Consider the following 25,652-nt stretch of genomic DNA (forward strand, 5'->3'; position numbering starts at 1 on the left):
AATTTTTCCAAGGCCCGTAACTTTTGTCGGTACTTTTTAAGCTGCTTCTACGTGTCTCAAAGCTCTGGACTCACCGTTTCGCCACCGCCCGCTGGCTGCAGTTCCTCGCTGCACTACTGAAGTACTTTTCAGATCCAAGTAGGGTCAAGGAGCCCAACAGACCCTTAACAGGCAAAAGAATCAAATCAATTTTTTCTGTGGCCTCTGCGAAGCCTTCGGTGTCTCTTGGTATGCATGTGTCCCGCAAACTGCACCGGTGACGCAGGCAGCCTAAATCCTTGGCCTTCCAGGCAAACACCCGTGCTACAACAGCTATGTTTCCCTAGCTATAGATTTTCTAACGATACTCGGTGCGTAGAATTGTGAATGTTGCAACCTTATGGGGTTGTGCTGGTGCGACTTTGTAATGCTACGCACTGCATTGTCGCCTACGCGTCTTTCCAGTCTGGGCAAGTTTCGTTCATACCCATCGCTACTTACTGCAGGCAATTTTAAACACTGAAGAGGGCGTAACCAAAAGCATTGTAGCTCCCCGTTTGTAGGGATACACCTGTCTTCTTGCAATGCTTGTCCCCCGCAGCGTGGGCTTCGCGCGGACCACTTACAGTGTTTCAGATACAAACCCTGAGGCGTCTTATAGAAAACACCGGTCCCTGCTTGCCCATGAGTAAATCTTTCTGTGTGTTTATGACCTTAACTCTTCCTGGCAATCCACAGCTTCTGAATTATGTGGCCCGAAGGCTCATTCCTCAGCCAATTTCTAGTGCTGCACGCTACAGCCAGCGTGAAACTCCACGTACCAGAAGTAGCGTAGCTGGGGATAAAGTTCACTAGAGTCTAGAACAAATGCCGAATAAACGTAGATTGATTCTCAGAATCAAGACGGGCTAGGGTGCTTTTGTTCCTGCGCTGTATATCATGTCTCTCGCAAGCGGACAGGTATCTAGAAAGGCGCTGAAGGCACTGTTCATCCGGTGAAAATGCACAACAGTCATCCCCATCCCTGCATGCGAAGCTGAGTTTGCGCACTGCTCAAGCAATGGGTAAATAATGTCTACGGCACTCCTGCCCCAGCGCTTGGTCGAGGCTGCAAAGGCCGCTATTGTTCGCTTTAAGCTACATCTTTGATGCCACCTCCGCCAATTCCTATGTATCCTACTGCAAAATCGCTGACAGCCTTCCCAGCAAAAGCCGCTCTACCCTCCGCCGATTATTTTTACCTTGGTCGCATCTAAATGGGACCGAGAGGTCCGCCCAGCATACGTACTTCACACAGCGTGTAACACCAGACACATTGCTGCAGAATACTATTGTCTCGACTCTACGAAATATCCAGGAAGGCAGATTCAGAGCTTGCCATCGGAAGCCACCATCCGTACCGTGCAGGACGTCAATGGAAGGCCGTGACTTGTCGTTTGCCCCGTTATGTCCGTCTACACAGAAGTCATGAACAATAAAATGCTGTCATTCCATTTATTCTCGCTAGAAAACAAACTGGAAAGCGAAGATTGCGCGCATGCGAGGCATAGGGCAGAAACAGCTGCCTTCCTGTCTTGAACAACTTGGGCTTGCCGTGCCTTTGTTGCAGCTCTCAGGAGGTCTTCGCAGCGTTGAATTTGAATACTACTCTGTAACAAGCATCATGGGCTCGCAACTTTATCTTATTTTTATGAGCTCTGCGTCTCTTTGTGCCTACACACGGCCCCAGCAATGCATGCGTCTTCAAGTTCGACAGGAGGTGATCCATTTGAGCTTTTATCTCATGCGGTATTTATACAGCTCTCCCGTCATGGTCCCATTATTAAGCAGCATGAACAAAGTCATTTTTGTAGTATTTGCTTCTGAAGTACGTTCTGCGGCTTCCCCTTAGGGTAGCAGTTTCGTCTGTCTTCTGCTGCCCGCCGTGCTTTCTGTTCCGATTTCCTCGATATCTTCTTCCTTGGGTTTCACCGTGCGGATTGAATTTTCTTCACGAATCTGTGTGAACTCAATGTCAATAGTACCTGTGTGCCGTCCTGCATGAAGCCTTCTACTGGTGGCCTGAGTCCCAGACTCATTAGCAAATGAAAGCGCAGTTTTTATCATCATACGCCCTGTCCCGTGTAGCAGGATCTTTCGCGTGCAACGGCGGCGTAGTAACTGTGGCCGTGAAAGCGAGTAAAGGCATCTGAGGGGTCCCATTGGGAGGCTTCATCGGGCTCTCCGCCGTCCTGCGTTTTCTTCGTCTTGTAGGGCTTTATAGGGCCCCCAAAAGGAAGAACACGTTTAATTCACTCGAGGACATGGACAAGGACGGCTGCCGCAGCCAGCAAGGTCCGAGTGAGCCTGTCGGCTCAGGAAGGGTATCACAGGCATCCCTCTGCGACAGCAAGAAAGCTTTTGCGTGCGTTGTTTCGGGGGTTGACAGTGAGCATGATGAGACGAGCAGTGACTCCTCTTGGGCTCTGCGGGCCACGATATCGCAGTTACGTTCACGAGGTAGGGGTCCATGGGGGGGCTGCAAGCTGCTCCTTGATAGGGGCTCCCAGCGTCTTTTGGGCAGCTCGAACATGAGCAGCATCCCGACGCGCAGTCGACTCTTATCTGGCAATCGTTATTGGCGGATGCGATCCCAGTACATGAATTTAAGTGGTCCAGGTTTCTTCAAGACGTCGTACCGCTACAGAGGCCACGAGGGATGTGTGAACGCCATCAAGTAAGCGCATGCAGTAGTCGTCTGTACACAACGTGAATTCAAGTGGGTTTGGTGTTGTACAGGTATTCACTCAGCTTGTCTTGCTTTAATGCGCCTATTGCCTCCCTAAAGCTGCTTCGGTCATCATACTCGTCATTATTTGTATCTGTCTTTCAGCTTCATCTAAAGTTACTCTCTAGTAGTTTCCTTTCTCTTTTTTCGCGGCTCCTCCCGCCTTAGCACCATATGCGTGCTTCTGTGCTTGAAGCAAAGGTAGTCGTTCTGTTGAACGATTATCTATATTTCAGCATCACAAAGTGATGTACATTTGCATGCGCCCTTGGAGTGTGTGTGTATTGTAGATTCCACCCTACGCAGCCCTGGCTCTTCAGCGGGGGCGATGACCTCCGCCTCCTCATCTGGGAGCCTCGTGTTTGGCCGCGTACGCCCAAAGCGGTGCTGCCAACGGAGCACTCTGATAATATATTTTGCATTGATTTTGATAGTAAGTAATTGCCCTCTCTCCACGCTTGAATCTAAACATTGTATCCTTTTCAGTGACAGCGTATTTACATGGTGCACTTGCTTTCATTGTATATATAGAATATTTTTAATCACATGTGCTTGTTAATTCGTACATGAATGCATGTAGGTTGTATGTTCGTATATTTTGCATGTGTTTATGCTTGTGCGAATATATGCAAGTACTTCTCTGTACGTTTGAATGGTGACCTATCTACGTGTTTCACATATTTGTATGATCATGCATTTTATTTGTAGTCATGCATGCTTGTCGATTGGTCTACCTCCTTGGCATTAGTTCGCGTGCATAGAACAGGACGCATATGCACATATACGCGAAGATGCTCGTCTTGTATGTGTCGTGGCTAAGATGCCTTTCATCTCAGCAAATGGTAAAGCACTGACCTAGGCGGTTGCGCACAGTTTTGCCACCGTCATTTTGCGCCCTCATGCACGAATTCATCTATATACGTAGATGGAAAACGTCCACGTGTAGCACTAAGTATGTATGTATGTACTATTTATGTATGCATGAACGCAGCTTCATCTGTATGTATGTGTATAAATGTATAGCCACGTGAACTGTGTGTGCCCGAATGCGCGCGTTAGCCCACTTGCGTATCCGTGTCAACGCACAAGGCTGCGCAATTACCAGCGAAACTTTTGTGGATGAGCAAAGCATGCTCATATGTAGAAGAACATATACAAGTACCCGTTAGGGATTTGTACAGAGTAGAGTACTCCACACGTGTCGCTCAGGTGAAAAGGCAGCTGCTGGCTGCAGCTATATGTTGCGTGGGTGCTATGTAGAGAGAGTCAAGGCTTCAGCAGCCATTTGCTGCTTCTGTTGCACCGCTACTGTTACTGCCGTTGTTGCTGCAGCACTGGGCAGCCGCGCGTTGACAGCGGCGAACGACGGCTTGGTCACTCGCATATCCCTGAGTTCTGCTGCTGCAACAGCTGAGGCTTCTGAGAGTCGCGATTTCTATTCCATTTACGGTCGGCTGCATGCACCCTCAGTGGAAGAGATGCGATCTCTATCACTTCCATTGACTCACCCCGAGGCGTCCACCAGGCTGTCTGTCACTGAGACCGGAGATGCATCCGCCACTGCTACTGATGCCGGTGTAGCGCCGGCGACGACAGCAACAGCTGCAGCAGCAGCTGCTGCTGCGGCGGCGATTGTTCGGAATAACCTGGATATTTTGGTTGCAGCGGACGAAGAACTGATCTTGTTTCCTCGCTCGCGGACGCGTGCCTGTTTTGAGGCCAAGTTTATTGACACCGCAGGGCAGATTGCCGCTGCTGCACTTGAGTCTGGCTTTGTTGCACTTGCAGATTTCAGGTGGGATGCTAACTGTTACTGCGCCTATGTTGTGCTTGTGCTGTTGCTGCTTCCTCTATGTTGTGCGTGTGTTGCTGCTGACCGCTCATTGCTTTCTTACTGCGTTTCCGTCTGCCAGTCTCGTTCAGTCCTTGGTTCCAAGTTTCTCTGCTCTTTGCTGTCGAACTGCGCGCATGCTTGGCGAGGCAAGCCGTGTTTTCTGCTGTATTTGTGTCATAGAGAGCGGCCTCTGGTGACACATCCAGTTATGCGGAACACCGGCGACTTCACCAGTGTCGACCCCCACATTCCCCGCCCCTACCACTTGGCGTACGCAGGCAGCTGTGGGGCTGGGATTCTTGTGAGGCAGACAATCTCTGAACCCTAGTTGGCGTAGCTCTGAAACTGACTGCCTTGTTAGGCTGGATAGAGCTAAACGGTAGCGTATCACAGCCACGTTGTGCACCGAGAGCTGACTTGTGGGGTGCGGATCCATATAGTTCCACTCAAGCTCTGAGTTCTAAACTATTCAACCCGATACGTCGGGCAATGAGGTGCAGATCGTCGTGCAGTTCCTTTACATATCCAGGCGCCACTATAGCCCTTTATTTGCGACACCGTTTGTTGTGTTTTTTCTCTTTTCCTCTGGTCCAGTAACTATGGACTACGTCCTGAAGAATAAGTAATCGAGTAATTGTATCAGTTGGTGAAGACATTAGCTCATTGTGAAGTTGCGTTTACTGCGGATGTTCTAGGACTTACGAACCGCCAGGCCATTCTTGAGGTTGAGGGTCCCTGCAGTAATTGGGGATGCCGAAGGGGAAGATACGAAACTAAGTACTTGGCGCCGAAGCCGCATCATTAACAGCAGCCGCAGCAGGAGTCGCAGCAGCTGCAGCAGGAGTCGCTGCAGCAGCAGCAGCAGCAGCAACAGCAGCAGCGGCAGCAGCAGCAGCAGCAGCGGCAGCAGCAGCAGCAGCAGCGGCAGCAGTGGCGGCAGCAGCGGAACCTTTAGTGCCTCAAGGCACGCCGTGGCCAGTAGCAGCGGTAGCGACACGCGTAGCCGCAGCAGCAGCAGAGGCCACGGGAGCAGCAGTCGCAGGAGCCGCTGGAGCTCATCTGGCTCCCGGCTATACGAAGAAGTACATGAAATGATGCGTATCCAGAACCGATGGTGCGGATGGAGATGGCATCGCGGGAGAAGGGGACGAGAAGGCTTGCGCACGTCTTCTGTGGGAGACACTGCTGGTGGTGGCGCAGCCGCTGTTGTTCAGTGCCCTTCGCCGGTCGTTAGATCTGCAAGGCGCAGGCTGAACAGCCGTGGCGACAGAGACAGCAGACAGAACACCCGCAGCAGCAGCAGCAGACAAAGCAGCCGCAGTCGCAGTAGCAGCAGCAGACAAAACAGTCGCAGCGGAAGCACACAAGGCAGCAGCAGCAACGGTCAAGGCAGCCGCAACAGCAGCAGGCAGAGCAGCTGCAGCAGCAGACAGAGCAGCCGCACCAGCAGTGGAGACAGCAGCACTCAGCGGCCGGCGGACACACAGCGAGTGAGGCTAGGGAGGGGAGGACGCCGCAGCCTAAGGCTGCTGAGGGGAGGAAGGAACCGCAATTTGAACACCAAACCTTTTTCGGACACATCAGAAGCAACAGCAACAGCGGCCGCTAGTAGCGTCCGTAGCAGAAGCGTCAGCTTCAGCAATAGAAAAGGCAGCAGCAGCCGCAGCCGCAGCAACAGCAGGTCACCAGACGGCGACTCCGCAGAAACAAAAGAGGAAATGTCTTCTACAAGCGGCAAAAGGCGTTGCATTCGGAGCAGCAGCAAGTGCAGCAATAGCGGTAGCGGAAACAATAGTAGCAGTAGCATTCGTGCCAGAAGTTCTCCGCAGAGAGAGCATAAATTTCGGTCGCAGCACGCAGTAGCATCAGTGGCTGCTGGCGCCTCACCGGTGTCTTCCGAGACGCAACAGGAGCAGTCGCAAACCCGTCGAGAAACAAGTATCAGAGGAACTCCACAGAGGCATTCACTGAACGTTGATGATTCCCAAGAGGAGCAGCAGCAGAACCAGTTGCCGCAGCAGGAAGCAACATCAAGTTCTAGATCACGAAGGCTTCGACGGCGAGCGGTAGCAAGAGATACTGCAGTTGCCTTGCGTCTTGTAGGAGCGAGCCTTCGACCTGGGTCAGGCATTTCCCCTGCGTACGCTCTTGCTGCTCTGGCTGCTGCAGGTGAGTCAGCAGCATCAATGTTGAGCGGAGGCTCCCCTCCTGGGTCATCTCGTCACAGTTCTGCAGTAGAGAGTTCTCTCGGGGCTTCTCAAGAAGAAGGGGCCCAAGCATCTGAGGTGCTACCTACTGCTGGCGTATATACCAGAGCTAGCAGCAGCAGAGGCAGCCGTGGCTGCGGGAGGACGCCTTCTGGTGCTGCTGGCGGCAGGCCACGTACCTCGTATGGCCAGGCGCTGATGGACGCTTTTAATCTCGAATTCGATGAAGCCGGGCAGCTGAGGCGAAGAGGTGGGCCGCTGCAGGCTTGGGGTGGCCCAACCTTCGTAAGTGGACAGAGAGAGGGTGACCGCCGCACAGACGAGGCGTCCTCCCCTTCTGACGCTCCTGCTGTTAGCGCAGGGGAGACAGCTGCTGCAAGAACCAACACCGCGGCTAATGAGGTTGTTGCACCTCGTGAAGAAGGTAGTGGCTTGAGCAACTCTGCTGAGGGGATCTCTCGCCATAACAGCCCTTGCCCTGACGAAGGACGATGCCCGAGGAGGCGTTCCCGTGGGAGACTTTCCCGTGGACGATCTCACGATGAGCAGTCGCAGGGAGATCGTTCCCAAGACGGTCAATCAGCAGCGGGTCGGTCGTCGGGGAGCCGGTCACGAGCTCGTTCCACAGATAGGGAGTCCCGGGACCGATCGTCGGATGGCCGATCTAGACAACGATCCTTGGGAAGGCAGTCTCGGGGTCAATCTTCCGAACGACCTCGAATTCGACCAGCGGATCGTGCCATGAGTGGTGCCTCAGCTGAGATCCGTGCAGCTTTGCGTGAGGCGGAGGCTGTTGCTGCGCAGCTACCGGCCATTCGTTTCCCCACCTATAGGACAGTGTCTCGGGAGTCACTGGGGGGCCGAAAAGTATATGAGGGCAAGCGTTTAAGCGATGTGCCTTTTGTCGAAATGATTGACAAAATCGTTTTTTCTTGGGACGGAAAACTGCTACTCGCCATTCGCAGGAGGAAAGAGCCGCTGTTGTACAGTACAGACTGGGAGGTTAGCAGAACCTCAAGCGCACGTAGACCCAAAGGGAAAGTTCCCTATGTTGTGTACTGGCTAGACAGAGACTTAGTTCTGGACTGATATTATCAGGCTCTCATTCTGTACGCTCTTGGATTTGTATATGTGTCTATCACACCCGTGCAATGCTGTGTTTACGTCGCCTCCGTACCCTGCACAGTGCTCATGTGCTTTAGCACATTTGCATATGGCAATGTGGATGCTGTGTGAATGATGCCGAAGCTCCGTTGCTGATTTATCCAAGCTTAAATATCGGTCCTTTGTATGTTCATGTATGCTTGTCTTCTCATCTTCGACGAGTCGTTCTGTCGTGGCGTTGAGTTCGACTCTTCTGTTTTCGTGTTGTGCTTTGTCAGTTGCCGCTGTTCGAGCTGCAGAGTGAAGGCTACACAAACGTGACCACCATGAAGGGAGGATGTTTCTTGACTGATATGAAGCACGTGGCTTGCGGCTCTGAGGACCTGCAGGTGAGATGGACGGAACCGATTATGATGGGGCTGATGATACTTTGCATGCGCTTAGCTGTAGTGTACTGTCCATGCGTGCGTGTATATAAGCACCGATGTGCTGCGTATGCACCCACACTGTTGCCGTCTGCGGTGAGTTACACTTGGCGACAAGGCGTTGCTTTCGTGCTTTGCTTTCTTTGCTGTACTTGATCCTGTGGTATTTTCGCCTATTTGTGTGCGTGGCTCATCGTTTGGCTGTTCGTCTTTTTTGAATATTTTCGTACACCTACGTACTGACGTATTTTTGCTTGTAGTAGACGACGCATTTTTACTCTCTTCCGAAGTGTACGTTTATGCTCTCGTTTTGTTCTTTTCCTGTTGCATTACTCATTAACTCGTCGGTTCACTTAGTTGTCTTTTGTCTCCCTCCGTTTCAGGTTCACATTTGGTGTTTGCCAACGCCTCTGCCAGTGAAGCCTACGGCAACGAAGCCTCTTAGGCGGCTTACGTGTCTGAGGGGTCATCTATGTGTAGTCAATTGTTGTGCAAGGTGACATATATGTATACAGCACATACAAAATGCAGAATAATTTTTCTTAAAGCAAACGATTACCTGAAGAGGCACTCTCTGCGCATTCCGAGAGGGGAAGGTGCACAAGCTGGTCGTGATCCTATGCATGCTAGTACTTACTAATCTGTGTATGCGTACGTATATTTTTACGTTCAGATATTCTTGTCCTTATCCATTTTGTATATGTGTGTGGACATTTTTGTGGATGTGTGCGCCTGCGCGTGTCCGTATGCGCTGATGTATATCTGCATTGCAAATTGTGCGTGTATTTGTATGAATGTATTTGCGTGGGTGTAATCATCTGCGAACTCATGCATCCCCTGCTGCTGTTGCTGATGCTTCGCAGCCCTGCGCCACAGAGTCCTCTAGGTCTGTGGGGCCCTCCAATGCTGGCCACCAGCGGGGTCGAGAAGATGGTGAGAGTTTGGACATGTGAATACAGCAGAGACGAGGACGACTGCGATAGATACCCTTTTGATGGACGGTAAGATGCAAATGTGAATATAACTGTTGATCTGACATCAGCGTGAACATGAGCGAACGTTGAAGTGAGAAAGCTAAGGACAGATGAAAACTAGGACAGTTTTATGCAGATGTTGCTACGAACAGATGATAAGTATGGAGAGCTAGACAGACAGGTGCATATTGGCGGTTTAAGCTCTAAGCTGTAAAAACAACGAGAGAGACATTAGTTTTCTACCATTTGGTGCAAAGGGAGAGGCAGGTTTTAGCCTAGTCTTATACGTAGCAGCATTTATACAAACCAGCATGAGGGCGGAGGCAACCGTAGCGTATGGCTCGAAATTTATACTGAAGAATAGATACAAAAAGAGCAGTGAGCCACAGGAGCTACGCAGGGAAAGAAAATGTAGGGATGAACTGGTAGTAAGAGACAGAACAGTGGGAGACGACGGCCAGCGTGCTTCATCCATCCCTTTTCAATGTTTCTTCCTCCTGTTGCTTTCTGATGGGTTGGTTGATTGGTTGGTTAGCTTGCTGGTTGCTGGTTATGCATGCCTGAGAGTTACGAGGTTACCTTCACAGGCGTTTTTCGTTCTTGTTTGTTCGCTTTTCACCTCATTCGTTCCCTGCTTTTTTTCCGCTGCGTAGTGCTTTCGTTTGTTACGTCTGCAGTCTGCCCACTGCGCCGTTTCATTCGCATGTATTTTAGACTCTCATTTGTTTGTCTCTGTTTCCCCGTGCTTGCGCTTGTTAGCTTCATCACACAAGAAACGACGGAAGATTTTGTGACAATCGCGAGATTCAACAGAGCCACTCCCGCTTCAGAAAGGTGCTGTTGCTGCTGCTGCTCATGCTGCTTCCTTGTTGCGTCGCTGCTGCTACTTCGCTTTGCGTTGCTTTTGGTGCTGCGTTGACATTGCAGTTCGTCCCATATGCACTTATTGCTGTTTGTCGTGCAGTTGTTCCTTCTACATGTAATGTTAGCATGCCGGTTAGCTTCGGATTTTTGCTGTCATGATTCCGCTTCTAGTGCGTTTGTGTCTCTAAGTTTCTGCGTCTTGCAGTGTTCTGTTCCCGTCTGTGGCTCTTTGCGCATCCCATTTGCCTGGATCTACCCTGTTTTGAACACTGGTGTTTTGTTTCTGCTCATTCGAGCCTCTTTCCGTTTATGTCCATGTCCACTCCATCCTCCAGCTGCCTTTGTCCACTAATGTATAATTTACTCCGTGGCTTCAAGTTGGCCATTGGGCAATGCTCACCAATTCATTTACTATTTTGCATGTTTGCGATTTGTGTGCTATCGTCCACTGTATGCTGTTTTGCGTGTATCGTTTACTTGATGCCGTTGTTCATCTGTATTGATTTGTTTGCCACAGGCCTGTGTTCAGCGTCCAACCCATCTTCGGCGTTCTGTCAAATTATGCGGAGGAGGATGCCAGCAACTGACACTCTAAAGTTTATTTTTAGTTTCGTTGCTGTTTAAAAAACCCTGAGTAAATAAGCAAAGCTCCTTGCATCGCGCATTGGGTTGGCCGGGGGTTCAACGATCTGTTTGTGCATCGTTGTCTTTTTATCATCCTACCCTACGTTTTTTTAGGTGCGTCAGTGTCTGTCTTTCTGTGTCAGTCCTTTTCTGTTTCCCCCTCTGCCTATGTATCTCCCTCTGTGTGTTTGATTTTCCGTCTTCGTTTCCTGCCACTTTTAGTGGGCAGAGACATGACGCAGACTCAAACGAACCCACTCAAACACAGAGAGGTGCAAATAAGCGCGACCAAATGGAAAACATACTCGAATAAATAGTATGGAAGGCAATTTGCAATCCGAGGAGCTGCCTTCATGGGGAAGAGAACGTGGCACGGGGCAAGTAAACAAGAAGAGAAAGAGAGGCGAGAAAGAGAGGCGAAGACAGAAATAGAGGCACAAGCAGAGGCAGGAACTGTGGAGATAACTAAATGCAGACACAGAGGCAGGGACAGGTTCCGGCACGGATAGAACAGAATAGTGGAAATTGGATGCTCGGACAGACGGATAGGACAGATGCAGGAGAGGCACAAGCAACTGATAAATATATAGTTGCCGAGCTCCTTTAGTGAGGGGCTGGGAACACACACGGTATTGCATATAGGACAGAAAAGTACGCGATCAGTAGGCCACCAACTGAAAGAGCAGCATGGCCGAAGTGCCCATGCACAGAAAGCACATGCTGGTTTCAAAAGCGGTCTGTAGTACTTGTAGGACATTTGTGGATCGAAACTGCTTGAATAACAAGTAGCATTGGCAGGTGCTAATGGCGTGACATAGGCAATTCGCAGTCATTACACTAAGGGGCAAATACTCGATAGGGGACTTTGCGGTACGTAGGTACATAAAATCAAACGAAGAGGCTAGCAGTTGAAGATGATGAAGTACATGCAAAACGAAAATCAATAGCTCAACGGACTATGCTCACGAAGAAGTATCGCCAGCTCTGTCAGTCTTTGCTCCACAGTTTTCACGGTTTGTTTCTGCAGCCAAGACACCCCGCAGTGTCTTGAGACGCGAGTCCACGTGTTCCCCTTTTTGTCCAGCACCGTTCCCTTCGCATGCACAGCAAGGCCCCCCAGTTCTGCAGCGTCTAGTAGTTGGAGCTGCAAAACATGCCCCAAAGACAGAACGAGTAACTCTATACCCATAATCATGCGAAGGAAGTAAATAAGTGGATGGTGACACAATAGAACAGCGGTAAATGAGTAAAGACACAGGAACGAAGGAGTAGGGGGCGGCAATCTTATACTCAACGACACTCCTTGCTCATGTATTCACATAACCCCGGCCTTGCCCTCTCAACACCCACTTATCCCATAATTGACTGGTAAAAGTGGCAAGATAAACCTGGGGGGAAGGACTTGCTTATCATGCCTCACCAGCTGGGTTATTGGCGGTCCCGTATCTCTGCCAGTTAGTACGACCCTGAGGAGCTTCAAGAGGCTTGCCCTGCCAATATTCAGCTGTGTCTGCACCTGCTCTTTCCAGGACTCAAACCGATGCAGCAAGATCGGCTGCTGCTGCTGCTGCGCGTGTATCTTGCCGGTTTCTTCCATTTTTTTTGAAGCCCCTTTGGCATTTCTCCACAATTCAGCAGCAACTGCTCCTGCTTTTGCTTTTTCTGTTTGTGCCGAGGTTTCTAGTGGCGTTTTAGTTCCTGCTACGGATTCTGCTTTGGATAGCTTCAAAAAAAGGTCTCTAGAGGCGACCACTGCGGCTGCAACATCAAGGAAGTGTGGCACCGCAGTACACACCTGGGAACGGGACTCCCACGCGGGACGTCCCAACAACGGAACTCCGGCCGCCGTGAATCCCATAACAGTTAGGTTGCCGCCCCTGAGAGCGTCAGTGAGGGCAAGCGCAATGTCTTCAGGAGTCCTGTGTTGCGGTAGGAGCAGACGAGCAGCTAAGGAGATGAAAGCGAACAGGAAAGGATTAGTCCTATGCAGGACTGAGGAGATAGGTTTCCCGCAGTCGCAAGTCCGAAAAGTTCCTGCTGTTTCATCTGGTGTTTGTGCTGTTGCTCTCGATTTTGTGGAGGTGTTCCAACAGACACCTGAGGCCTCAGAGAGAACGTCTAGGAAGAATTGTACTAGATCCTCCTGGTTGGGGCTTTCAATCAACTGCACTCACACCGTAGAAGCTGAGCCTAGAATGAGCAGCACTAGTCGTAGTCAAAAGAAGTTATTTGTAGGGGCAAAATACCGTATCAACAACGACAACAGACACAACAGTAATTAGCAGCAGTAACGCAGAAAGCAACAATGCGGCGACGACAACGGCAGCAGCAGCGGCAATAGAATACATTCTGTATTTTCTTCTTGTGTGCAAATTCCAAATGATTTTCATCGAATAAGAAAGCACTTCTTCCCAATGCACTCATCCAAGACGCCTTCTTCCTGGTGCACACGCGCACGCCAAACAGTAGATCCCAAGCTTTTATAACTGTGGGAAACAAGAGGAACCTCGCACAAAGAGGAAACTAAGGCCTTGTGCTAGGGCCTTGATGCTAAGGACCTATACACACCTTTGCTGATCTATGCATGTAGAGTGGTGACCCCGCAAGAATTCAACAATCGCCTCAGGATGATACCCACACAGCCGTAGCCCGCGGATGGTGTAGTCACTGCCACCGCTGTTTCTGCTATTGTTGCCGCTGCCGTTGCATCTACTGGCATTTCTTAACTGTTTCCGTTTACTAACTTTGCCTCCCTCCCTTGCCTTGATTATTGGAAGGTGACAGAAGACAGGCGTTGGGGCCCCCAAGGCCCGCCCCACAAGCAGTTGCCTGAAGTCCCAAATAAAAAAACCTATACCATTGGACCCTTATGCAAAATATGCAGTGGCCACGACTGTGAGCCCGGAACTATGAATTACGTGAATGCTACAAACTCATGAATCTTCTAGAAGCTCCATTTTTTAGCCAAGCCTGCGCGCGGCTTAGGTCGCAGCCTTTCGAATTTACACGTTAGCAAACGGACTGTGAGCCCCAAAACCTGAAACCCCTAAGCTGTGTCACACCACTGTGCTAATCTATCTCACGCCGCTGTGTTAAACTGTCTCACGCCACTGTGTTCGTAATGTGTTCTTCGCCTCTTACGACAACCGTAACCCCCATCAGCCAGTCATCAACGGCAGCACAAAAATTATAAACGGGAGGTCCCCATAGATCTTCTTCTGTGGAATCTCCTGCCCGTGTTGACAATTCCAAAGACGGTTTCGCTGAATTTACTGGGGCTCTTGAGCAGACCCCTGCGGCTGGTCTGAAGCAAACGAAGTCCCCTGTGGTCTGTTGTACTGATAAGGTCACGCAGCCTCTCACGATGTCTGTGAAACTTATCCTGTCTGGCTCAGCCGTGGTCCTGTATTACAGCGATAACAGCGCAGCTCAGCAGCAGCGCATTACGCTAGCAGCAGCACACAACAGCAACATCAGGCAGCAGCATGTGAGAAAGTCAAACCTGCCACAATCAGCTGTAGCCGCCACTTTGGCAAGAAACAAGAGTAACAGGGTCAGCAGCTGCAGCTGTAGAAAGGACAATGCAAGCTGCTATAGCAGCAGCAGCAACAGCTTCAACAGCAAGGCTACTTGAATCTAAGGGTGAATGGCCTCCCGTCCGCTACGAGTTTCTCCGCCTCTTGCGGGTCCAAAGATCGACATGTCCCATCATAGCGAGGCGGAAGGCCCTGGCGCGTACACTGAACGCAATAGCACTATAACGCAAACAATTCAATAGAAATTCTATGGCGAAAAGCTGAAGCTGTACCTAAAATTGCTGGAAAAGACATCCGCAGCAGCAGCGACAAGAGGAACAGCAGACAACACAAGAGTAACAGCAGCGGCGACAGATACAGCAGCATGTGCAACAACGGCAGAATTATCAGCAACGGGAAGGGCAGCTAGTGAACCTCTTGGCGCTGTTGCAGCAGCTTCTCTTTGCTGCAGAAGCATCTATACAGGAATCCTTTTTGCAGCAGTCGTCGGCCTTGCTGTCTGTACACCGAAAGCAATCCGAGCAGCAAAGATTCAATAAAGTCTTCTAGTGGTCTCGCACCCATCCCATCAATAGAACGACGCAGACGACTGGCTTTTAGGCCGCCGAGCTCTATCAACTAAATCCTAAATTTCGGGTCCTGAATCCTAGAGCCCTGAGACAATACCTATATACTTCCTGTCTTTCAGATTGACGATAGGGGCCCTTGGGGCCCCCTACATCTGGTCCTTCGTCCCACTCTATGCCCAACCACCTGTAGAAACCGAAATCCAAATACTCAACGAGACTGCGGCCCTCGTCCCCAAACTTTTGGCTCCAAGCTCTCTTGGCAGCCTTAATTATGTGTAAATTCTCACCGTAGATCTCTGACTATTTCCGCTTCCATATTTTTGTCGCTTCTGCTGCTGTCTGTGTCTTCAATCCTTAAAATAAATCTATCTCTCTTGACTCGTGGGGAGGCCTGCGAATCGGCGGGGGCCCCCGGAGGCTCCGGTGGCACCTCAGAGTCATACAAATGCTTGCGATGGTCTGTTAACAGACCAAAATTGAAGAGAGCTGTGCGGGCACCCCCTACATGCAAACGCCCTGTGGGACTAGGGGCAAAACGCAAGACAAGGGCGTTGTCGGAGGGAGAGCCAGATGTGTTTTTCGCTGCTGCTGCTGCGCTGCATATACAGTGGGCTACACTGGCAGGCGAAGCGCTGCTGCTGTTGATGGTACTGGTTTCCGTTTTGCTGTTGCTGCTGTTGCTGTTCATCGCGTTCACGCTGCTGTTGGCATCAGCGCCGGGGCTATCAGCGCCTATAGACCTCCTGCGATCTCCTCCTCTGCTGCTGCTGTTGCTATTGTCATCGATGCTTTTGTTGCTGTCGTTGTACAGTGACGTTTCCTCTGCAGCAGCAGCTGCAGCAGCAGTCAACGCTGCTGCTGCCCGATCAGCTGCAGCCGCAGCACGCAGCGTTTGGCCATCAGCAACAGGGCAGTAGGCGGGCTGGCAAGTGCTGGGTTGGCAAGTGATGGATTTTTCTTTCTCTTTTCCCCTAGAGACAAATTTCCTGCGCGTGTCTCGATTATACCGAGCAGCGGACGCTGCGGCATATCCTAGGGCTCCTACTCGAGGGCCCAGGGGAGAACCACTAAAGGCTCTAGTAAAGGCCGCATCGAATTGCGTTCTGGGGACCCCTAGTGAGGTTCTGAAGGGGACCCTAGAGAGGACGCCTGAGTTGGTGCCAATGGGAGCTTTAGTGAGCGCGTCCTGGGAAGACGCGGAGAGTAGATGGAACCCGTGCGCTCGTGACTCGCCATCGAAGCCTCTGAAATCAAGACTTATGATAGCTGTAAAAATCAAAAGGAGAAAATTTACTTCTTTTTTCATTTCCTGAGTGCCTATACACCTTTTAGCCAAGGGGCCCCATTGGGGGCCCCAGCAAATCAGTGCGATGAGACGAGCCACTGAGATGATTTTGACCCAGTCGGCCAGGCTTCATCTTACTATTGTCCAATTTGAGTTGAAATAAGCATGCGGATTTCACTAAATAGCGTTGCCTTGGCAACAACGGCCAGGTGCAGTTGATCGAGCTCAGGCTTCGAATACAAAGCCCGCAGAGACCCCATGGGAAGGCCCCTCCTGGTGTCATGCTGGCTCCACGAAGTCCGTGGAGTCCTTTGTCATTTCAGCTTCTTTCTAAACGTGCCACGCATTTTTCGCCCCGACACTTGGTTTCTCAACTTCGGCTAGTTCGCACAGAGAGAAATTCTCTTCTCACAGTAACGCTGCTCTCTCTTACACATCTGCCTTACGTAGTGGCGTACGTGTCTATGCTTTTGCATAATATCGTAATTATATTCGTATAGAAATAGGTGGTCTTCGCCTTTTCAAACCGAGAGCTGCGCCTGCAGAGATTACAACCATACAACTTCCCAGCAAGCCGTCAAGTGGCCGCTCCTCTGCTTCTGCCGTCGCATACCGAGACCTACACTCTATGTCGTGTGGCTGTATTCGTGGACCCAAGATCCTGTAGGCTGTCTCTTTAAGCCTTGACCCCACTCCCTGATTCGTCTTGTCTTGCGCCCGCTTTACCTTAATGGTCCCAAAGGGTACTTCATAAAGTGCCCCCTGACAAGAACTAACCAGCTGACTGGATGAAACTGTTTCCTTCAATTTAGCTGAACCAAGGATCTCTATAGTTAGCGCAGCTCTCGAAGTGTTTATTTGCTGGCTAGCGAAGACGCCACTCAATACTGGTTCCAAGAGCACCATGGCTTGCTGTATAGCCAAACTATGCGCATCACCAGGTCTCGGTAACCAGGTGATAGCTGACAGCAAGTCTTCGGCTCCCACTTCTCCATTGCTACTGGAATTCCTGATGTATCCACATTACTTGCGTCATGAATCAATAGTTGTGGTTCTTTCCTTTGCGTTTGTTTTTCTTTGTCTTTCCTTAAAGCACGGCTAATCACTGCATGCAAAGCTATCTGTTGAGCTGTTTTCGCCGTTACGCATTGCGGCGGTGAGGAAGGAGAGGGTCCCCAAGTTACAAGCAAAAGTGCTGTGGAGGTTCGCGTGTTGCTGCTGCACCTGACGCAGCAGCAGCAGAAAAAGCGTGCGCAAATCGAAGTTTAGACCTGGCATACACGCAAACACAGGCAAAAAAATTAATACATATGATAGATATGTGGTCATGTATGGTTCACGTGTAGAAGTTTTGGGGCAGAGCCCGCTGTGGCAATGTAGAAGTTTTGGGGCAGAGCCCGCTGTGGCAACAGGACATTATCGCAGGCTTTGGCTGGGAAAAGTAGCTATCATTCAGTATTTTGGAATTACTAGACAGGCGCGAGAATGCATTAGCCCTTCTTGCACTTTGGCTTTGTCCATGGCCGTCGCCTTCTACACTCGCTTTCCCCCACTGCCTACCCAGGTCTCCTAGAGCACAAAAAAAGAGAAAAAGCAGCTATGGTAATGTTATCAGAGCCAAGTATACGTCTACTCATAAGGATATATGCACACATGAGTGAATGTCCAAGGATTAAGAAGTTCCTAACATAGGTGCAGGATATGTTGACAATCGTGCATATATGCAAAAGTGTACATACAGTTTTTCCCCAAATATCCTGAACTATCCCCAGCGTCCTCAAAACTGTTCTACATGAACTCATGAGGAAGCGCTCGCAACAGCGTTTAGCACCTCGTCTCCACATCACAGTCTACCGAAAATGCAGGTGGACAATTACGTAGCTCTGGCTTCCTCACCAGATAGCAACCTGGAGCCAGTTCTTGCAGCCTCCAGTCATAACAGCATGCAGTTAATTGCGATTAGTTAGTCAGCTAGCTACGGGCCTATGTGAACGTCGCTTGCTGAGTAGACAGCTGGCTATTCGCGTGTACTTACCCTGGAACACGTGCATGTGTAGCTTGAGCACGCAACTGAGCCAAAGTAGATGGAACTGAATATGTCTTGTGCCCAATCGAGCATCCGTAGACAAGAGAGTTTGCAGGAAAAAAAGAAGAGAGGGCAATAAAGCTGCAGACAGACTGCTGCACACCAAAGGCACTGAGGCAGCTGGAATGTGCTCGTACACACATAGCAGCGTCGGCCTGTTGTTGGCAACCAGCGCCAACAGGAAAGCCTGAAGTGCATAGGCAGTGCATACAAACACGAAGGTTGTGCAGCTAGCTAAGGCTAGTGCTGGCTATTCGTAACTAGCTTGAAGTTCCTCTGCATAGCAAGGCCGCTAGCTAGATGCTGTTGGAAGTTAGGTAAATAGCTGCAGGTAGTAGCTTCCGAGCACCTAAGCATGTATCAACAGAGATACAGACGGCAACGAAGATAAAAAAGAGAAGACGCAGGCGGAAACTGGAGGGGAAAGGCACACATAGGTGCTTCCAAACAGAATAAAGGCAAAAGGATAGGGACAGACAAGAAAAAGAGGACATCCCTAAGGCGCGAGGAGCCCTAATAAAAACAGCCGAAGCCCTCAAATCTTTACGTCTATATGCACCTTGGCGTATTCTTCATTATGTAAAGCCTTCGCTATATTCGATGTTGTGACGTTTTTTGTCAGGAACGGGAGAGACATGCCGGTCTCTGTTACGCCGTAGTTGCCCAGAATCCCACCCTATTAACAGAAAACAAGGGTTATTACTTTCACTAGATAGCTACTAAATGCATATGAAAAGTCGTGGGAAGACAGAAACACTGCTGATAAGGCCACAAGGGGCAGAGATAGATGAGCAGGACGAGGGAATAAATAGCTGTCAGGAAATAAAGCAAAGCAAAACGCACGAGGCAGAAGACAGCACAAGAAGTGGTAGGCAAAAAACGAGTCGAAAGGAAAGCCAGAATTAAAAAAGCGTAGACACATAACCAGAACACAGCAAGCAGGGATAACAAAGATTCCACCCACAAATAAATCTATGCTGTAGATATAGAGCCCATGGGACGTAGCGACGGCAAAGGCTCTGCTGTCAGATGAAAAGCCAACAAAATTGACGTTAAAAAGGTAGGCGTTCTTAGACGCCAGCTCCCCGCTCATGACCCCAGGCAAGGAGCGGTGCTGCAATGCAAACAAACAAAAAAATAGTCCATAAACGGATAGTCGACGCTTCGTAACCAATACAAGGAGGGAAGAACGAATGGAGGTTAAAAAGGAACAGTACTTGCCAACAAAGCAAACGTATCGAACAACAGCAAAAAGCCGCGGGGACGGAGAGTGAACGCGAAGCCCCGCCAACTGCCATTATTAGGGATTAGGGCTGCACGGATAAGGCGTGCGGAGATGCTTGAAAAGGCTCACATTACGGATTCTTTTTCGTTCTCTTTCTCCCTCAATGAAGTCGTCATCAATGTCCGACAGGTCGTACTCCTGGATTGGAGTGCCTATAAAAAAGGGCGTTCAGTCCTTGACCGTAGACCCTACATCTTCAACCCTCAGCATGTAATGCTAAGTCCTGTATTATGATTCACGTGCATCTCAGGCGGCCAAAGAGCTACCGATGCGTTTACAACTTCGCAGTGTCCGGAATCCGGCTTAGCCGCAAGAAGATACTCTTCAAGGCATCTACAAAGTACGAATCACAATGGCTTAGGGTTCGGTTTTTCTGCCTACTTACCATCGTCAGCTATAAATTTGGAGTTGAGTTCCCTTCGTATTCCATCTAGTAGTCTATTATTCGTCAAAACAAAAACGGAAAGGAGAGACCCTCCAGCAACTTGGTAGAGAAAAACTTTGTTTGTTTGTTTACTTGCAATTAGCAGCATAGAACCAGAAGAAGAAAATGACAAAGATGTAACGGCGCAGTTCAAGTCCAAGCCGGCCACCAAACCCATCACGCGCTGCATGCAAAACAGCGGTATCAGCAGTCTGAGGAAGATAGTCGCGAGAGAAAAAGAGGAAAGTAAGTAGGTATACATCGGCGTGTCTAAAACAAGGCAAATGTGCCCAGAAAAAAAAAACAGGGGGGCACGGTAAATTGATCTACAAGCCTAAAATCTAGGCCGTAATGCTTTATCAACCCTGGCCGCAACCCAAGCCGATAAGAATTCTAAAGTGCTCCCACAAGTATCCTGTTGTTTTCAATCCCTCAAATTCGGACTGACTTTGATAAAAGGGCTTAAGGTTTGGCTGTAGTCTTTGGCCTTACCTTCTTCTCTTTCGTTGCCCATGCGTTCTTCGCAACTCTGTCTGTAATCTTCCTCCCTCCCTGTATATCTCGTAGGCATTCAATCGTGCTGATCGGCCCATCTGCTCCTAAAAATGAGTCAAAAAGGCAGACACGGCCCCCGTCGCCTCCCACAGCGAGCAAACCCCGACCGTGTGGGTCGAAAGCCAGGCACAGTACTGTGCCCGGTTGCTGGATGGTTTCAGGGGCTCCCCCACGGCTGCGGCGTCCCAAGATGTCCCACAGCTGCACAAGAATCCGCAACTCCAAACCTTTCCCTGGACCTTATACACCCAGGACTAGCCAGTAAATGTTATGCCAAGACAACAGGTGCGAATTAGCACAAATTAACAGTTGTGCATAAGCGGAATAGTGATACAGGTACGCATACACACACGTAAACACACAACTATATGCATTACTATGTACATGCGCATCTACAGATATAGATATAAACGCATATGTAAATATGAATGCATACAGGCAAATACGTATGTGCATACACACGTTCGTGTAGATATTAGTCTATTCTGCTTCTCAGTAGCTATTATACCTCACCTTAACCGATTTGTCCCAACTGCCTGATGCTAAAATCCCCTGTCTGTCCGGGTGGGGATGGAAAGCGAGAGCTACGACAGGCGCCTCGTGGCCCTGCAGTTCCTCGAGTAGCTTAGCTGTGCGTACACTCCAAACGAAGACTGAATAACAGCTACCTTGAGCCCCTGCCACCACCAACTCTCCCCCACTGTCGACAGCCACAGAAGTGAACTGTACGCTGCTGTCCAAGTAGCTCCCAGGGGACCCTCCTGGACCCGCAAAGCCCATTGTTGCAGCAGCTGCGCTACGAGCAGTGTACACCCTGAAAAAATAGATGCACAGACGGACCAGCGCCTATATACATTGATTTCAAAAACGGTGGACATACAGCTGGATGCGGTAAACGCACATTCCTCTGTATGGAGTGCGTGCACGAGGAGACCCGCATGTCTACAAGCATCTACATGCATATGCACACATACAATACGCACGTAATATACACAATGATACAAAACACATACATAGACGCATTTAATTGAGTCTACTTGGAAAACAGGCCTCTGCAGAGCCTCAGTCGATTTCCACAGCTTATCACTTGTCAGTTGGGAAATTTGGGCCAGGTTTTGCAGCTACAGCTTTAGGACATGGTATGTACCTGAAGGGTTTGAGCCTGAGAAGGTCCATTCCCTGCACTGTGCCATCTAGCGACGCTGAGAAAAGCAAATTACCAGAAGGAGAAAAGCATATATCTGTAACAGCTGCAGCGTGAGCAGCAAATGTGCAGAGGCAGAAACCCCTCTCGCCGTCCCAAACCTTAACCCTGCCGTCACTACTGCCAGTAGCCAACAGTCCCGGGCTGGAGCCCAGGCCCAAAGAAGTCCCTGCAGAGCCCCCCGAAGCTCCCACTGACGCCCCTGAGGAAAGCCCCTGGCCCGTGCGGGACCCTATTCTGTGGCTGCCAGCTGCTGCAGCATCAGCTGCAGGAGAAAACGCCAAGCATAGCATGCCTTGTTGATGGCTCTGCTGCTTCAAAACGAATGTTTCGCTCCTCCACTCCCAGACAAGTAAAGTGCTGCTTTCTGCAGCAGCTGCTGCTACCCACTCCCCGTCGTAAGACAGGCACACGCTGTCTAACGAGCTGACCCCAAATGACAGCTTAACAACAGCTCCCAAGTCAGGCAAAGTATACAGCTGAAAGACACCTCCCGTAAACCCAATCAGAAGGTACTGGGGTGGGGCGTGGGCCCCTCGCAGGCCCTCCTGGGAGTTCACGGGGCGGCCCGAGGGGGGCCCCGTGTACCTGTAGTACGGGGATAGGTTTGTGGCAGCGCGGGAAACCTTCTGCCCTGGCTGTTGATTGCAGTAGGCCTTTTGTTCCATCTTCCACAAGCCCTTGGTGTAATCAATGAGGTGGTAGAATTCCACGGAGTCAGCAACTGTGGGCGTGCTCGCTTCTCCGCTTGCTTCTTTTTCTTTCACTTTTGCTTTTGCTTTCGACTGTGAGGCCTCCTGCTTCTCTCGCTCGCGGCGTTGATTGAAGTAATCTGGGTTGATTGGACGAGCTGCGTTTTTTAACTTGAAATCCTTTTCATATTCTGCATTTGCTTCAGTTTCTTCTTGAGCCTCTTCCAATGAACGCCATACCCAGGTAATGATGCAGCCCTCTCTGTTGACAGAATAAATACGCGTAAGACATGAGGAGAAACAAACGAACTTCAATTCGTGACGGTGAGATAGGAATGCAGAAGGAATGAAAGCAGCATCTCCCGCTGCTGCTGCTGCCTCTTCTGTCCCTGCTGCTGCAGCGGTTGCTGCTGCTGCAGCTGCAGCTGCAGATGTTTGTCCGCCCCATTTACCGCGAGCTCGCCATAGCCTAACTGTGCAGTCTTGGGACCCCGAAACAAGGTGAAGAGAATCAGGGCTCCAGGAGAGACAAGTAATGAGTTGTTGGTGTAAAGTGAACGATGTCAGTAGGTGCAGCTGGTAGTTCGTGTCGGCACTGGGAGAGTGCCAGAGCTGTACGTACAGCCCAAAGACAAGAAAGAAAAGAGAGTCAGGAAATAGGCGAGAGGCCAGCAGGCAGAAAAATAAAATGAGACAAACTAAACACATGGGGCGGACCAAAAGCGGCGGAAAGCAGAGAGATGAAGAAGTATAAAAACATAGATTTCCAGAGAGAAGGGTATTGTACAAAGAAAAGAAAATGGCTTGGGAAGAAAGAGATGTGAGGAGAGAAACTGACAGAAGGGGACAGGACTGGGACAGCAAAATGGCAGGATATGGAAGAAGAAAACGGATTATACAGGACTGAGACAGTAAAATGCCAGGATAAGGACGAAGACGAAAGCGGATACTAAAGAAATACTGAGATAAAAATCAGATGTAGCACTGGAGCGGCAGAAACAGGCCTAAAGGGAATGAAGAGACAGAAAGATACAGACAAAGAGACTCGCTAAAGGATAAACATAAATGAAGCACCGAAACAGGGACAAAAATGGCATCAGCTCGATCAGCTCTGCATTTACCTGGATGCTTCTTCCGCAGGCAACGGCGAAGAGAGCATCGTCAGGCGAGAAGGCAGCAGCAGTAACCAAGTGCTGCTGTTTTTGCTGCTGCCACCTAATTTTACTAGTTGTGTTGCTTTTAAATCGGATACGATTAAGAACATTCCCCTTGGCCAGATTTATTACCAACCCTTGCCCATGCACGTCAATACTGATGGCTAGCTGGCTGTCCGACCGAATGCAGAAGTGCATGATGTCTACTAAACCCTCAAACGGGTAGGTGTGGACCGCGCTGCTGCTGCCGCTGCTGCTGCTAGTTTCGCCGTCATTTTCGGCGGGAACAGATAAATCGAAAGCCCTTTTGCTGCCGACGCTGCTGCTGCTGGTGGCAGGGTTAGGAGTCGCATCTAGCGTATAACGGCAAACGCGGTTGCTGCTGGGGACGAAGAGGGACGCGCCCTTGCGGTCGAATGCCAGCTGGGCCTGGCTGCAGCTGAAGGGAGCGCCCAGCAGGTTGCTAAACTTGTAATTAAACATTTTCGAGCCTTAAGCCCTGAATCGAAAGCCCTTAGCCCTAAACCGTCATTCGGAGCAGTGGGGAGGGAGGAGCGCGCTAGAGAAGGAGGTGAAGCTTTAGCACTGTTTCTTTTAGCCTAGGCCAGTGTAAACAAACAAAGCGAAACTGAATTGTAATTTCAGCGGAAGAGAAAGGAAAACAACTAACCATAGGCGTGTGGGGAATCGATGAGGCCTTCCGCTGCACTGGGCAGGCGTGGGGTGTTCAAACACCTGAACCTTCTGGCCAGGAAATTCAAATCCATGAAGTGCCCGTAATTCGGGTGATAGAAGATAGGCAAAAATATATAGATCGTAGTCCAGATAACTCGAACCTGATGGGACGGGGCTGCATGCAGCGTGTCACAGATATTGAAATGCAGAACATTAGTTTAAAACCCATTCAAATCAAGTGACACAGTTAAATGCCAATTTTAAAAAAAAAATTTCAAGCATCTCCTAAGATACAGCAGAGAGATTAGCCCGAGAGAGGCCGTGGTTCGTGCCACAGCCAATTATGTAAGGTTACAAAAAAACGCGCGGCACCCCGGGCTAGCCTTCTTATCCATTGCTCTTTGATAGAACATCTCGCGTGCCCCTTAGGACTTACGAATATGAGTACAGAAGTGCACAGGCGTTTAAGTTCATGAACGACACCCTACTTCTGCCTTAAACAGGCGCAAGCATCGACAGAAATGGATGCAGCGGTAGAGCCACCAGGAGTTATACAAACGTGTTTTTCAAGCCTCGTGTGCAATTTTTATGTGAGAAAGATTTTTGAAACGCAGAAGGCAGCCTCTATTAACTAGTTGTTGATCCATTCGTCTAACTTTCGCGCTAAGGGCACCTTGAACTGTAATATTCTTCTGCTTGAGTTGCAGTGCTCCGCGAAAAAACTTTGGCGTAATTTTTGTGGCGCTGACACTGAGTTTCGACTTGATATGTAACTCTAAGTTGATGGACGAAAGCCAGGGAGAGCTGCGCCAGCTGGCCTGTGGGCCGGTGTGCCACAGGGACTTGTTACGCTCTTTGTTTAGCGTAACTTGTGGTCTCAGACGGCTTCTCTTTACATGGAATTCCCTTATCAGCGCTTTAGTGACCATAGCCAACACCCAAAACGCCTGCGAGAGCAACTGCAGGCACTAGTTACCATTTTATTATGTTGCTGTGGAAGACAGGCTGGTAGCCACTTTTGCCGAAGTGGAGAGAGGCTTACTCTGCATCACATATCTTCCCTTTTGCTGTCCTGTATTGACCTTTTGTTTTCGCTCTGTGTCTGTCAAGCTTGCTTTGATTCGCTTGATAACTTTGCGCTTCGCTCTTTCACATTCGCATCGGAATTCAGGCTTAAGGTGTATTCGATTACCTCGTTAGAGGTAGTGGTGTTGCTTCAAGTTAAGGACCATCGTAGATATCGCGGGGAGCCGTGTTAAGCAGCACATAATGTTGAAAATTGCCCGTTACTGGTCTCTTAGTCTTGTTGAGTCTTCGTCCTTTTAAGGGAGCGCCCGCACTAAACCACATTAGGCATATAAGTGACCCCACCCTCACTCCCGCTAGCCCGCAAGGAGGGATCTGTGGGT

The 25,652-nt window shown here is 49.9% G+C and overlaps 2 protein-coding genes across 2 annotated transcripts; one reads left to right on the forward strand and one right to left on the reverse strand.

Moving 5' to 3' along the window:
• Positions 1-2,282: 2,282 nt before the first annotated feature.
• ENH_00011080 (hypothetical protein, conserved) lies at positions 2,283-10,741 on the forward strand (the record flags this gene model as incomplete). The annotated part of the gene is made up of 10 exons (XM_013578847.1): positions 2,283-2,695; positions 3,037-3,179; positions 4,079-4,541; positions 4,761-4,881; positions 5,276-7,789; positions 8,170-8,280; positions 8,700-8,812; positions 9,180-9,317; positions 10,050-10,124; positions 10,672-10,741. The coding sequence occupies 10 exons, from the start codon at positions 2,283-2,285 to the stop codon at positions 10,739-10,741; spliced, it is 4,161 nt and encodes a 1,386-aa protein (XP_013434301.1).
• A 640-nt stretch (positions 10,742-11,381) lies between these two features.
• ENH_00011090 (glutamyl-tRNA synthetase, putative) lies at positions 11,382-24,051 on the reverse strand (the record flags this gene model as incomplete). The annotated part of the gene is made up of 18 exons (XM_013578848.1): positions 11,382-11,452; positions 11,745-11,922; positions 12,199-12,942; positions 13,125-13,218; positions 13,347-13,607; positions 13,885-14,181; positions 14,409-14,518; positions 14,729-14,813; positions 14,981-15,067; positions 15,171-16,069; positions 18,814-18,930; positions 19,219-19,368; positions 19,609-19,691; positions 19,925-20,147; positions 20,456-20,719; positions 21,032-21,332; positions 21,666-23,026; positions 23,536-24,051. The coding sequence occupies 18 exons, from the start codon at positions 24,049-24,051 to the stop codon at positions 11,382-11,384; spliced, it is 5,841 nt and encodes a 1,946-aa protein (XP_013434302.1).
• Positions 24,052-25,652: the final 1,601 nt, after the last annotated feature.

The sequence above is a fragment of the Eimeria necatrix genome, genomic scaffold (assembly GCF_000499385.1).
Source record: "Eimeria necatrix Houghton genomic scaffold, Enh_scaff133, whole genome shotgun sequence".
NCBI classification, from domain to species: Eukaryota; Apicomplexa; class Conoidasida; order Eucoccidiorida; family Eimeriidae; genus Eimeria; species Eimeria necatrix.